Consider the following 16418-nt stretch of genomic DNA (forward strand, 5'->3'; position numbering starts at 1 on the left):
GCAACATTGACCATCTCAACCCCAAAACCAATCTTGGCAATAAGGTTGGAAAGGAACTTATGGGAGCCATCCACAATATGCTCAACATTTTCCTCAATATCCTCCATACCCAACTCCATGTTATCCTTACCATTCACCTCCACCACAACCACAACCCCAACCACATCCATCTCAAATATACACTCCCACTCAACTACCTGTACCACCATTTCCAAACCCACACATTGAAGTAGCTCAACCTGTTAGCACTCGAATCTGCCTCAGGCTGAAGAAGGCAAAACTCAAGGCAACATCAAACCCAGCTCAGCCTCGTAGCTAGCCCTACGAGGACAAGAGAGGGCTCTCTCCAGTTAATCTCGATAAAATGAGCAATAGGGAGCGAGATGACTTAAAATGGGAACTGATTTTAGGCTAGTAAATAGATAAGAAAGGGTATTTTGATAAATGACTGGGTCTTCTGGCCAACATGGGATCAAGAACAGCATGAGCAGAGAGATTAAATCCGAGACACAGATTATCTCAGGAGGCAAGATAGGCAATAAATTTAGCATTCAATTTTGAAATTATATGGAATGAAAAGACTGCTGAGAGGTTGACAAGGGCAATAGATGAATCCTTATCAAATAGAAGAAAACACAGAACATGAATACCTTCCCAAGGTAGAGCAGTAAACTGGATTTTGCCCTTCTCACTTAAAAGTATTCATTTAGAAATGATTATGAAATGAAATGTGAAACATAACAAGCTACATATGAAACAAAAGAAAAGACAAATGCTAAATTCACACCACAAGAATCTCAGGAGTCAGAGCTGTATCTTTTCATTAAATCCCTGTCAAAAACTGTACAGTGAAGTTTTCCTTCACACCTCTCCCACTGTTTTCCAGAACTCTCCTTTACAAATGATCTTTCATACAATAAATAATCTCTGCCATTAGGAAATGGATCGACCCAAAGTGGGGATTGTTTAATCATTATTGACATAAATGAATAGCCAACAATCAGTAACTGAAGCAAGCGTTACATTTTGATTTCTCCGATGACCAATTAAAATGAAAAAACTGCAGCGTGGGTCCCATGAAATCATGGCTGAAGACAGAATAGACCATCTGTTTCTATTCCTCTGTTATGACAGATGTCCTTGTTTTAAATGTAGGCGATTCGGTCTTTGACTATTTCATCTTCACTTTGTCGTTACTTTGTTTTGATAGTAGGGTGCCTTGTGATTAGATAAAGAGAACCTGCATCTGATCTGGCTTAATCACAACGTTTCCGAGCTAGGACGCACGTCCATTCATCACTTACATATTAGCTGTAGTGTTCGTTTGATGTTCCACGAGATCTGAGCAATAGCGGAAAATTCTTGAAGGAAAGTGTGCCCATCAGTACGCTAGTGATGCCAACCATCGAGTATTATATTTGCGTATCCACATCCTTGGCAGCGATGATCTCCATGTGACAGGAGCAGAAGCCTGGTTTATTTTCCCAGGAGGACAGAGTTTCCTCAGCAGGCTTGCGCAAATTCTTATCCAGACTCAACACATTCGTCACTAAAGTGGTTGAAGAATGAAATTTGGACAAAGAGCAATGATGGGGGATCAGCTTGTCAAACTTGTGCGCATTTTTGGGCGATGGAGAAAGGTTTCAGCGATTTTTTGGCTTTCTAGATGTGTGCGCCATGATAATCGAAAATTCATATGCAGCGATAATGCAGAGCTCCCAAACCACAGTGAGAACAAGGGTGTGGATCCAGACATGAAGTTATCTTTGATGCCAGCTCAAAATCAAGATTGAAAATAAAATGTATGATCCTTGGTGTGGATGCCTTATAAACATGTAGAGTTGAGTAATATCTATGGAATCTAAGCCATTGTTTGATCTTGAAGCAGCTTGATCCTTTGGTTTACGATGCCACCGCCATTGTGTCTCAACAAGCTTATGAGGAACAAGACGGTGCTCACGTTTTGATAACTTCTTAAATTTCCGCACTCGAAGCTTCGCTATTTCATCTTCTTCTTTCGGTTTAAGCTCTCTAACAATCACAGTAAGCCTACACTGGGGTCGTACTCTGATACCAGATCTGCCTTTAGCATGATAAGATATTGTCTTGCGAAAGAGGCCTTTACCAACAAAAGCTTGATCAATAATGAGACGATCACCATCTAAACCATGATAGTGCACAGCATTTGCACGAGCTGAATGTATAACCTTATATACAGTCTTAGCAGCCCGTTTCACAGTTACTTGCATTTGCAACAGAGCATTTTCCACACGCATTCCTCGAACAAGAGCCGCCACCAAATTCACCTTCTTAGGGCTCTGTTTTATTTTCTTTAGAACTGCTTGAACAGTTCTCTTGCGCTGAACATAGCTCTTTTCTTTTGTTTTGTCACTTGAAAGAGCTGGAACCTGTGACAAGGGTGAAGGCACTGGTTGTATATTTGTCTCAGATGATGCTTCTACATGTCGTTCCCTTGAAGTTGAAATCCCCAGGTACTAAAACACCACCTAACACCCTTCCCACTTCTATGCCAAATGGTCCAGTCCATATTTATTTCTTGCTTTGTTAATCGTTCAGGCGGTAGATTTAATCCATTGGTCGTTGATTTCTCATGCAAAATATTATCCAACTCATGTATCCCGCTAGTTAATTCTGCTTCAAGGATAGTGGTAGTAGTCTTCACCGGATTTACAAGAGGCATGCTCCCAAAACCCACATTGATACCCAAAGACTCATTAGAAACGTCAAGTATTCCCTCTTCGATCTTTTGGTAAACCTTAGCAGCAGTATTTATGAAGGCCTCCTCAACATTTTGAGATGTCTTTGCAGAAGTTTCCAAGAATATTAAGTCATTTTCCTTTGCAAATTGTGCCCCCTCTTCTGTCATAACAGCCCTTCTATGGGCAAGATCGCACTTGTTACCAATCAGCATGATAGTCATATTCGGATTTGCATGTTGCCTGGCAGCCTCCAACCAAGTCGAAAGATGGGTGAAAGTTTCCCTCCACGTAATATCATAAACCAAAAGTGCTCCAGCTGCTCCCCGGTAGTAAGATCTGGTTATGGAACGGAATGACTCTTGCCCTGTAGTATCCCATATTTGAAGCTTAATTGGCTTGTTGCGAATGGTGATCATACGCGCTCCGAACTCAACACCAATCGTCAAGTCATGGACTGGCTGAGAATGTTTATCAGTGAACTGTAATAACAAGCATGATTTACCTACGCCAGTGTCTCCGATTATGATATATTTGAAAAGGTAAGCATAAGACATCTTCAAACTCTGCAGATTCGACACCAGCTCCTGTGGCTTCACTCTTTCGATTCAATTCACTCGCACTCGTATAGACCCGAAGGAAAGTTTAAATCCAACCATTATGTGATGTATGTATAGCATCCGCGGATTGTGGGCACTTGCTGTGGAAAAGCTATGAAATCGACCATATGATGAAGCTTGGGAGCGTTCATCAACTAGATGGCTCTGAGCACGTCTAAAATCTCTGTGGTGTTGCTTGAAACGTCTTGAGCAGCAAAGACCGAGTCGATTTAAGTTTTTGTAGGAAATGACAAAAATTTTGTGTTTTGGGCTTGTGCGCCGTGCGAGAGGCCCAATGCGCCGTTGGCATTCTATGCGTCGCGCCAGTGTTAAATTACACTGTGCATTTTGGCTATGTGCGCCGTGTCAACTTGGTGTGCCACGCCCTATGCCAATGCGCCGCGTTGCTTGCAAACACCCAGTCTGCCCTTCTAAAACACATTTCCATCCCTCTAGACTTCAACTCGGCTTTTCTTTTGGGCGTTTTGACAATTTCTTGTTTGATAATTGTGAGAAGTGCCCGAGGTCTGCAAACATTGCCTCTGAACCAGTGATGCACAATAGAATGCCTCCCAAGGACATCCAACTTCCTCGTTGTGCCTTTTTTTTTTAAATTATTACATGTAATATAGAGAGAGTGCCCGATGTACGTGTGGATTCCAGCAAATAATATTATAGAAGCCAATCACTCTGATGCATAGTAGCCAAGTCAAAACCATTGGTGAAAACATGAATCCCACCAAATGTGTGCCATGGTGTTGTAGTGCAAATAGGCCTATTATTGTAATATAAATTGAGCAATTTAATTGATTTTGACCGGCGAGCAACATGAACAGTCATCGTGACACTCTGGATAGTGTGGCTACCTGTGCATTTGACAATGTTTCAGTTGTCAGTGAACTTGGTCTCAGATTTCAGATTGTCCAACTTCATTCTTGTATAAGGCACTTTTGGATAGCTACAAGCCACACATGGTTCACTTTCAAGATAATAACCATCAAACTCCACCAAACTGTTGAGCGTGTTGTATATTCGACAATTAGGATGATTTTCCAAGAGTTCATTTTGTGAATGGAGCGTATCATAAAACAAATTTGACAATTTCTTCTTCAAAACAGAGTTTTGAAGAAGAAATATCTTTGAGCATTAATGATGATGAAACTCTTGAAATAAGAAACTTATTGAACCTCCCTCTAGCCTGCAAGCGTTATTTCACACTTCTGGAGACAAAACCCTGGACTCAAGAATTAAAATGACTCTTTTTGACCAAAATGGCATTTGATGACTGCAAATGACGAGAAATGAACCTTGGTGAATTTGACTCTGACAGAGGACTGACAAGACTGAGTCTAACACAGCCCACTTACAATGTTGAGGTACAACACTTCCAAATATCGCCTCTTGATATCAATGGTGTTCATCTCAGCTTAGGAAGAACATTACAAAAAAATGATTCTCTTGATGCCATTGAAGGACAACATGCAGAAAAGAAGATTCAAAAGAGAAGATCAAAGAACCATGGGCTGCACTTGATGAAGAGCATACATCAAAATCAGAGATTGAGAATCCTCCATGTATTCAAGAGAACAATCAGAAAAAAGGTGCATGAAAGTTATATTGAGGTTTGGTTCCAGACAGTCACTAAGTTGCAACAACACTCTCTTCTTCAATTGTGCTTGATATCATCAAAGTCAAATCATTTGATCTCTCAAATTAAGGTACATGTCAAAGCATACATTTCAACCCTACACATCAGTTTGTCTGTCATCTTGATGTGCACATGGCTCTGTTGGACTTATTCTTATACTTGAAATTTATTTTGTTTTTCAAGTAGAGTAGAGTAGAAAAAATAAAAAAATGAAAAAAAAAGAAAAAAAAAATCAGGTGAAAACCTCCTTTGAGGCACCTAAGATTGGCTCATTGATTGAAAACCTCCATGAGGTGGTTAATGGATTGGAAAAAGGATAAAAGCAGAGAAACATAAAATATCCTAGGTGAAAACCTCCTTTGAGGCACCTAGGTAGACCTAATAGTTGAAAACATCATTGAGGCGGCTAGTAGGCCTAGAAGAAAAAAAAAGGAAAAAATAAAAAATCTTTGCTCCATGTATCTATCTAATGAATGTTTGTGCTCTCCAACATTTTCAAGCAACAAAAACAAGTTGGTACCAAAAGAAAAAATTTGTTAAACCTAGTAAAAAAAAGTCAAATTTTGACTTTCTCCTCCTTTGCTCAAATGCTCCAACAAGGCCAAGGCCATGCCAGTCCATCACCCTCATCTATTTCCACCATCCACCCATCATTCTCAATCTTTTCCCATTCAATTTTCTTGTCCTAAAAAACTACAGGAATACTTTGTTTTACTACATGAAACAGAAATACATAGAGTAGAAAACTATTTTTACCATATGTTGTAAACCATGCATCCATTTGCCAAGTTGTTTCAAGGGGAAATGCATATGGATGATGGTAACATGGTAAAGTGATTTCAACAAATTCCAATGCATAGTTTTCGAGAAAGCGGCCTCCATCACCTACATCCATTTTTTAGTTTGCTCGATATTCATGCATCTGTTTGAAAATATCTTTCGTGGTGATATGCATATGGATGATGGTAACATGCCCAAGAAATTTTAACAAATTCTAGTGCATGATTTCCAAGAAATCAACCTCCACCATGTTCAGCCATTTTTAACTTTTCTAAAGATTCATGCATCCATTGGCAAAGAATTTTTTATGGGGAGGTGAATAATGATGATGGAACCATGCTCAGAAATTTTTAGGTGAATCCATTCTACCGTTTGGGAGATATGGACAAAAAACGTCTGGTACAAGAGGTTGTCCTGGTTGCCTTTAAAAAAAATAATGAAAAAGGAGAAAAGAAATCAAAGGGGCATACCAACTGCCCATCTCACCTGCCACTCCGTGACCACACCTTCCATTCATTCCAATACATGTTCACCCTCATAACAAAGGAAGGACACATTGTATGTTGCACATATAGTGTCGATAGCTCTAAAGTTTATACAAACCCCGGGTTGATAATTAAATTTGGTAGCCTTGGGAGTTGCAGCATTATTTTTGCAATACCAAGGCTCATCAAGGAGTCAAAGGGTCTTAGCCCCTTGTTTGGGTCAGTTTTAAGATTCTCCCATGGTCTACGTACCATGGTATTGTATGGAAGAAAGTTCTAAATAGTGGAGTCATAGCAAGTCTTAGAGAGGACTTAGAATGAGGAATTGAAGACATTGAAGAAGTTGTGTTGGTTTAGGAAATTTTTAAGGTAGGAAGGCTATGCTTCTTGTACTTAGGTGAGAAAGGGAAGGCTCATGTAGTTGAGTGTGCAGGAGGCCTTGGTAAGTCCGAAGCTGAGTGCGCGGACCCCTGCAGCTAAGTGCGTATAGTAGAAGAGTCTGTAACTTGAACATTGAAGATCAATAAAGACTAATTTTGAAGAATTACTATGCAATCTAAGCATTTCTGTTGATTATGGTTATATTATATTATGTCATTCAATGATATGTTTTCTTGAAATAATGTATGAATGATGCGCGAAACTACTGAATCTATCTTATTTATGCATGCTTTAAGTAATTATCCATGTTCGCGAAGTTAAGGGTTGATTCTGCTATGTTTTCTAATGAATCAGATAGATCTGCACGAAATCATATCTAGGGTTATTTATTGATGCATGAAAGTAGGTAATTTTTCTATTTAAGATCACAAAGACTGATCGTAGACCTTCACAAAGGTCTAGAAGCCTTTTTCCTAGAGTTGCAGTAGCAAGCCATAGAGACTACCAATCTACATGAAGGTAGATCTAAGCTATAGGAGCTTAAGAACCACTTATCACATGTCCCTGGATGCAGAAACCCAGTTCTAGAATCCCCCAATATTTCTTCAAGTGACACTATAGCCTACGCTATGTAGAGTGTTGCCGAAAGGGCCAACAGTTAGGGTTTTGTTGGTTGGCATGAACAACTATGAACCTGGGTTAGGCCCCCCTTAATCGAACAAAAACCTGCATACTACAATTTCATAATCAGAGCTTCGCTGCAACACAGAACTTAGACATACCCAGATCTTGTCATACACAAAAAATCACATGTCAAGACAGTATAAACATAGATCAAATCACCTCGTAATAAATACTTTCGTCTTAGATCTAATGGATATGATCCATCATCAAATTCTCGGGTCCATAATTAGCTTCAGATCAAGCACAACATCAATAGCCCATTACATGCATATTTTCTTTAGATCTAACTATTCACAAAATATTCATCACCTTCACACCCTCTATCACTTTGATCTTCATCTCCTTATATAGCTTAGCCTTAATTCAATACCACAGTTCAAAACCATACGTCATTTGATGATTTTTTATAGATGGGATCAAAACATTCGTTACTAGGCTAAATACCATAGGGCAATAACATTGTAAGTATCCTTGGTATTTAGAATACTATGGTGCAGAAAATGTGCGCAGATTTTATTTCTTCATATTTGCATGTGTATGTGGCTTTTCTTAACATAACTAGCATATACTTTCTGAAATTTAAACTTTTTCATTCCTATGCCTCTGAACTGTTATGCCTTTGATCAAATTCTATGTCACATGTAGACAGATCATGTTTACATCTTCATCAAGTAGGTTTTCCATCAAACGACAATTCGTCAAGTAGGTTGTCATCAAGGAAAACTCATCAAGTATGTTTCCATCAAGGACAACACATAATTCATAATACCAATACAAATACTCTAGAGCCTTGGACAACTTAGATAGAGACTGATCTAGTGATGGTAAGTGATGTTCAAATTTGAGGTGGAACCACTAGCTGAGGGTTGAGGTGGTTTAGACTCTAGAACCCTTGGTTTGATTTGATTGGTTTATTCTAGGATATCCCACATTCATGAATGGAATATGGCATAGGGGTGATTGGCTGAAAGAAATATTTTGTTTGACCCAATCTATGGTCGGGTGGTACATGGAAGCCCCTAACTTGGTTGGATTTGCATATGCTAATAAGAGATATTTTCCTCTTGTGTTCTATGTGTAAATGTACTTGTTATTATGTGGCTATGATGATTGTTCTATTATTGTTGTTTATTTGGTTATATCTTGGTTACAAGTATGGCTTTATGGTAGTCTTGAGTTATGGATCTCATCATGTTTTGGTTAGTAGATGAAATGTTAATTAATGAATGATGTAATATATGATAATGCAACTATTATGAGAGGTAATCATACCTTATTGATGATTCTTTATAAGTATGAGACCCCTATGATTAGATATGTAATTATGATCTTTACATTACATGTTCATGATGTGTTTAATGAAATGTATGTCATGTATAGGCCTAGTCAGGTTAGGTTCTTATCTAAGTTCTATGTGAAAGGATTTCTCCTGGTGTAATTCATTGTTCTAGAAAGTTTCATGAAGTACTGGGAATTGGTTTAGAGACTGGCCTCAAAAAGTAGCTTAAATCTCGGAGTCGCTAACACAAAACTAGGTGAAAAAGTTTACAATCGCATGGAAGCCTTGTTGTGGAAGTAACTGGAGGGTTAGAATCACATGGAGTGATTTTTATGGGAGTGATTGGGGATTTAGTTCAGTTAAAAATCAAGTTAACTCAAGGGTTGGGCACCTGAAGTGGTTGGTTAGCCCCTGGGGTTCCTGTAGCTCCTGAGGAAGATCATATTGGTTTTGTTTTGTCAATTTGACTTACTTAACTGTACTTGGGGAGTTTAATCATATCATAGAAACTCTTCGTCGCATACTTACCTTGATGGACCCATTAGCTTAGGTAAGTGTGGGAGTGGGTTGTTATAATTTTTCTATTGGTGAAATTATGAATAGCCCAACAAAATATGAAATTAGTCTTGGAGAAGCATAAGAAAAAAATGAGGAGAAGAAGGGGAATGAGTGCTTGCTCTGAATGGCTAAGAAACCACTTAGGGTTCTTACTAAGGGGTTGATAAACCAAAAGCAGGAGTTTTCTTGCAGAGAGAGTTGATAAACCACTGAGGGTTATTGTTGTTGGAATGATAAACCACTTAAGGTGCTTGTTATTGTGTTGATAAGCTACTCATTGAGTGCTTGCCACAAATGAGAAACTGCATAGGGTTGTAAATTCCTAATGTGATTTCATAGATGATAAAACATTTGAATATTTAAAGAAAAACTCTGAAATTATTCTTGGGCTGAGCATGGCCTTCTGCTAAAGCTTTTGAATAAATACCCCTTGGATCATGGATCTGGCTCATGGGTGACAACTACAAATGAGTTTGGAAGAAAATAGTCTAAGGTTGGGAGGAAAGTCAAAGTATCACCTTTAGTTTGGCCATTTTCCTTATTATAAATAAACATATTTAGTCGAGAACTGTGAAATTAAATATTGTGCTTGTGGAATTGAATATTTAGTTGCAAGAAATGTTGAATGGTTGTAGAAATCTAGTGCATGAAGCTATAAGCTAAATGTTTGGGATTTTATTATGTTGCATGTGAATATTATGAGTAGGATTAATGAATTGATTCAATTATTTTTTTTCATGTTGAGGAATGTTGATTCATGTGGAATTAGCTAAATCTAATCCCTATGCAATTGATGAGGAATTGAAAATTCCTATATATTTGATGTGTTGATGTTTTCTCAAACTCCTTATACCGAATCTTGCACACTAGCCATATTATCGATAAATGGTTTAGAATAACAAAAAGGGATTCCATTTCATATGTGAAAGGGAGATAATGGCTTCTTGACTAATTTCTCAAGAATGTGTTTATTCCCATGTCCCTTATGAGCATGTACTTGACCTAAATGATTTGAGTATGGAAGATACAAACATAACTCTATGAAATGCTTAAATGTCTATAATAAATATAATTCATCCATCAACTTGGTTTTAAACCTACAAGCTCAAGAGGGATAGCTCCCTATATTTATATAAATTATAGGCCATGACATGGCATTAAAAACATAAAGTAATGCCTCGGTTCTATGGGAGTAAAGGTAAGCATGTGTAGCCCTGGTTGAGGCCATAAAAATCTCAAGAGGGATAGTCCCTTTTGACAAACACACACAAAGAAACATATATAGATATATTTGTTTTTATATAGTCATATGGTCAAGCTCGCAAGTGTGGAAGGGCTGCACTCTATGAAGAATATGCAATTCTAAAATGTTATATGCCATGGGGGGGGTGTTAGAGTATTAGGCCCAGAGGAATAAGCCCTAGAGACTTAATATACCCATATGAGTGAGTGTCAGAACTAAGAACCAAGGGCAGAGGTCCATCGATTAGAAAATATACATACATACATATCTCTCTCTCTCTCTCTCTCTCTCTCTCTCTCTCTCTCTCTCTATATATATATATATATATATATATATATATATATATATATATATATATATATATATATATATATATATATATATATATATATATATATATATATATATATATATATATATATATATATCGATATCTATATATATATGTGTGTGTGTGTGTGTGTGTGTGTGTGTGTTCTTATACATGTATAGATTGATAGTGGAGGTCCGTCAAAGAATAATGGCGAAGATTTAATAGTAGATTGCCCCCACTTACCAAGTTAGCAAGGCGGTTCCGTTTTTTTATCATGGTCATCAGAGGCCAAGGGAAAATCTATACTATTAATAAAGGGGCAACAAAACTATATGGGGGAACCATGATAGTGGATTCCCCCTACCCAGTTTGTAACGGGGAGGGAGGGGGGTGTTGTCAACATTTTAATTTCCATCATTAGAATTTCCATGGCATGAAAACTGTTGGATTGTTCCAGAGATGCAAAATGGTTATGGATTCCAAATGGCTAAGTCTATGTGAAACAATGATATGGGCTTAAGTTGGAAAAAAATCACTTATAACAGAGAATATCCACTTTACAAGGGTTGAGCCCTGGTGCATTCCAGGCCTTGTTGGCACATGACGTGGACCATATGGTGACATGGTGCCCTCTAGTGTGACACACGACACCCAAAATTGTCCTTTTGGTGGGGTCAAATGACCTAAAGATCAATGACACATGTCACCTAAAAGGAGGCCACATGGGGTAGGTGAAATCAACATGATGTCCTAAGTTGGCAGAGCCTACTGGTTTGTAGTTGGGAGGTCAAGACCCACACCCAAGTTAGAAAAAGCAAAAAGGGTGGAAATATAAAGAAAAAGGCCTAGGGAAAAAAAATTTAATATAACAAAAATTAGGAATTTTACACGTTATGTTGGGATTCGGTGGAGACTACTTCTGATGACATGTCATGTGCAACATGGAGCTACCAGCATACTAGAAAAATGATGCAGTTTCTCTGTTAGGTGACATAACACTAGGTTGAAGTGCCATGTAGGCACTATGTGGGGTCCATGTTGGTGCTATGTGATAGTGCATGGTGACATGGTTGAGTTCAATGGTTGGATCTTTAAACTAACGTATATCTTGATTCAGGAGTTGAGTTAAGGTAAATTTTATACCATCAGAAAGGATGTATTCATGATAGGAATGTGATGGAGAGGTTTATTTTGGGTTTTGAAAAGTTTGAAAAAGGTCAAAAGATTTAGATCCCATTTCCAGGACCTTGGAGGTCAAGTCATGATAGTAATTGTCGCATTATATCTTTAATGTAGTCTAGGGGTCATAGGGGGATATGTTACAAAGTTGTAACTAGGCATGGTTCAAGCATTGAACCTAAAGAGGCTCACATGCATACACAAGATGAATGCTTGATCTGTTAGACTTCCTTTTTGTTGACAAGCATATGGTTATATGCATTATTGATTTAAATATTATCTATGTGGTAACTAAAAAAATGATAACATAGGTGATTTCACATCAATATGACGGGTAACTATGTTATTTTCATTTTATTTTTATTGATCTAATATTTGCATGTGCATACGGGAAGATAAATATACATCAATGTAAAGAAAGGCAGAGATAGAATGAGAAACATATTTGAACATTATGGCGCAAACATATCCCAACAAGGTCATGAAGAAGAGTCAATTGGGAAGATAAAGGAGTAAAGTTTCAATGGACTCCTAAATGAGTAGCTAGTTTTGAACAACTAAAGAAGCTAATAAATTGTGCACCTATATTAATAATAGATGACCTAGAAAAATGTTTTGTAGTTTTCACTAATGCTTGTAAAGGGGGAACTTGGTGGAGTCTTGATGCAAGAAGGACATGTAATCTACCATGAATATAGGAAAGTAAATGAGCATGAAAGGAACTACATCACTCATGATTTGGACTTGGAAGCCATTACGCATGCACTAAAAATGTTGACATATTCCTTATTGGGAAGGATATTTGTGATGATGATATATCGCAGTGGATTGAAATACTTGTTTGACCAGCACAAGCTAAATGCTAGATAATCCAAATGGTTGGATTTGATTTGTGAATTTTAATTTGTAATTAAGAATATCAGAGGAAAAGAGAATAAATTTTTATATGCACTCTGAATAAGTTTTCAAAAGGTTCACCTAGCAACCCTAAGCACGTGCTCATTTGACATCAAGGGAAGAATTAAGGAATGGTTGATTGGTGATGACAATTACCAATATGTGAAGAAGTGCTCACAAGAGAAACCATATGGATCTATAAGAAGAAGTTACCATCTCATCAATGATGGGATATTAGTGTTCTAAGTTTCCATCTCATTGATGGTGGGATACTAGTGTTCAAGAACATAAAATATGTGCCTGATGAAAATGATTTAAGGAATCTTGTCATGGATGGATTCCATAAAAGACCTTACTCAGGACACTCTAGATACCAAAGGAATATGACAAAAATGAAGAAGACATATGTTTGGCCAAGAATGAAGAAATGTATTGTAAAACACCTTGTCAGGTGTTTGGAATGCCAAAAAGTGAAGATAGAGTACAGGCATCCATCTGGGCTACTACAACCAATTCCAATTCCAAAAAGGAAATGGGAATTTATATCCATGTACTTCATTATAGGTCTACCGAAAATAACTAGGCAACATTATTCCATCATGGTCACAGTGGATAAATTGAGAAAGGAAGCTCAATTTATATTTTTTAAGTCTAATAATCAGGAAATTGATATAGCTTAGATCTTCATGAAATGGATATTCAGGATGCATGGAGTACCTCCTTAATCAGGTCACCCCAGATATCAAAATATGATGATAGCCATGAAGAAGACATATTTTTGGCCAGTAATGAAGAAATATATTGCAGAATACCTTGCAAAGTATTTGGAATGTCAATAAGTGAAGGTAGAGTGGAGGCATCCAACTTGACTACTACAACCAATTCAAATTTCAAAATGAAAATGGGAGGTCACATCCAGGTACTTCATTAAAATTGTACCAAAAATAGCTAAAAACATGATTCCTTCATGATGGTAGTGGATAAATTCAGCAAGGAAGCTTACTTTATAGTTGCTAAGTCTACTCATAAGGCAATTGATAGTGTCTTAGATCTTCATGAAATATATATTTAGGTTGCAAGGAGTACCTAAAATGATAGTATTAGACAGAGATTCCAAGTTCACTTCAAAATTTTGGGAAACATTATTTACTAATTTTGAAACCCAACTTTCCTTTAGCACCGCTTATTATCCTTAGACTGATGGTCAAACAAAGAGAGTGAATATAATTTTGGAAGAAATATTGAAGATGTATGTGATTCATCAACCAAGAAAGTGGGAGGACTACCTTCCACTTGCAGAACTTCCATACAACGATGGCAATCAAGAGTCAATGGGAATGCATCCATTTGAGGAACATTATCAAAGGAAATGCAATACCCCTATCAACTAGTATGATTCAGTTACTAGAGTAGTCATTGGGAAAGAAATGTTAAAATAAATGGAGCAGGAAATTATCAAGTTTAGGAAAAAGTTAAAAGCAACAGAGGATAGGCAGAAAAGTTATGTATACCAGCAAGGAGTACATAGATATCTACAAGATGGATAACATTTCTATATCTGCATTAAGCAAAACAAAAGCTCATGGGAACTAGGCTCATTTTCCAAACTAGAACCCAAATATTGCAGACCTTTTAATATATTGGAAAGAGTAGGGCTAGTAGCTTACAAATTGGCCTTGCCACCCATTGTGAAAGAACAAAACGTTTTTCATGTTTCTTTGATTAAGAAATATGTTCATGACACTAAGAATGTTGTTGACTAGTTTGTGATACAAGTAGAATTTTAGGCAAAGTTCCAACTATAACCACTATGCATACTAGACCAGAGGGAATATCACGCTCCAGAATCAAGAAGCACAGTATGTCAAAGTGAAATGGAAGCACTTTGAACCTGATGAATTGTGTGTAAAGATTAATTTTGTTTGTTTCCTATTCTAATAAGAACACCGAGGCCAGTGTTCACTTTACGGGGGTGAGGATTGTGACACCTATGGTATGCTTTCCCCCTTTGTTTTTGTAATGTAGTGTTACTACAAAATATAAAGGTTTGTAATTTTATTAATGGCTTGAAGAGTTGGACCACATATATAGAAGCTAAGAGGGAAGAGGAAATGAAACTATCTGGTGGTAGGTGGAGCCATTGTTTAATTAATGAGTAGTTACAAAGAAAGATTGAAGAAGTTTCCATGAGGAGCATGATGAGAAACCCAAGAAGAATTATAAAAAGGAATTCACACAACACTGATGGGGTTGGCATTTGGTACTTGGAGCCAAGCTAAGCATAGAAAAGAATTGGTGAAGCCTGTAAGGCTTAGGGAATGGATTTCTTGTGTAGTGAAATTTTGAACAATGTGTATCTAAGCCTGGAGAAGCTTAAGAAAATTCTAAGGATGAGCGCTTGCTTTGAATGGCTAAGAAACCACTCAAGGTGCCTTCTAAGGGGCCAATAAACCACATGTAGGAGTGTTCTTATAGAGAGTTATTAAACCACATAGGGTGCTTGCTATTAGGTTGATAAACCAATCTTTGAATGGTTGTCACAACTAAGAAACCACCTATTGCTATGAATTCCTACTATTCTTGCCTAGTTGATAAACCAGCTAAATATTTAATGAAAAACTTTGAAATTCTTCTGAAGTTGAGTGTGTCCTTATGCTAAATTTGTTGAATAAATTCCCCTTGGATCATGGATCTAGCTTGGGGGTGACAATTGCCAATGATTTTGGTTGTTAGTCTGATTTTGGGTGGAAAATTAATGTGTCACCTTTAGTTTGGAAATTTTCCTTATTGTAAATAAATTCATTTAACTGAGAATTGTGAAATTAAAGCTTGTGGTTGTGGAAATGAATGTTTAGTTTTGATAAATGTTGCATGAATACAAAAATATGGTGAATACAGTTGCAAGCTAAATGTATGGAATTTTATTATGTTGCATGCGAATATTATGAGTATGCTTAATGTGTTTATTCAATGCTTGTGTTCATGTTGAGGAATGTTGATTCCTATGTGATTTGGTAAAGCTAATTCCTATGCAACTGACAAGGAATGGACAACTCTTGTATGATTGAGGTGTTCATGTTTTGTCATACTCGTTCTAAATTTTGAACACTAACTACAATGCCAAGAAATGGTTTAGATTAGCAACAAGGGATGTCATTTCCTATGTGAAAGGGAGATGTTTTCTTCCTCAATAATTTCTCATGAATGGGTTTATTTTCATGTCCATTCTGATCATGTACTTGACCTAAGTGGCCTGAGTATGAAAGAGATGGTTAGAACTCTATTAAGTACTTGAATTTATACAATAAAACTAATTCATCCATCAAGCTTTGGTTTTAAAACTACAATCTATAGAGGGATAGTCCCTTGAAATATATATATATGTGTGTGTGTGTGTGTGTGTGTTTGTATACATATAGATTTATATGCATATGTATATGTATATGTATATATATACACATATCTATACATACATACATACATATATACATACATACATACATACATACATACATACATATATATAGATATATATATATATATATATATATATATATATATATATATATAGATATAGATATAGATAGATAGATAGATAGATAGATATAGTCGCATGGCCAAGCTCGCAAGCCTTGGATGGGTCAGACTCTACATA

General features: G+C 36.9%; 1 protein-coding gene across 1 annotated transcript; it reads right to left on the bottom strand.

Moving 5' to 3' along the window:
- Positions 1-1760: 1760 nt before the first annotated feature.
- Positions 1761-3379, bottom strand: LOC149178796 (uncharacterized). The gene is made up of 2 exons (XM_089422237.1): positions 2684-3379; positions 1761-2495 (listed from the first exon to the last, which is right to left on the bottom strand). The coding sequence occupies exons 1-2, from the start codon at positions 3272-3274 to the stop codon at positions 1761-1763; spliced, it is 1326 nt and encodes a 441-aa protein (XP_089278363.1). The 5' UTR covers positions 3275-3379.
- Between the last annotated feature and the right edge of the window lie 13039 nt (positions 3380-16418).

Source organism: Pinus tabuliformis, chromosome 4_1 (assembly GCF_031772625.1).
Source record: "Pinus tabuliformis cultivar Carrire ecotype Pingquan chromosome 4_1, CPIR1, whole genome shotgun sequence".
In the NCBI taxonomy this organism is placed as follows: domain Eukaryota; kingdom Viridiplantae; phylum Streptophyta; class Pinopsida; order Pinales; family Pinaceae; genus Pinus; species Pinus tabuliformis.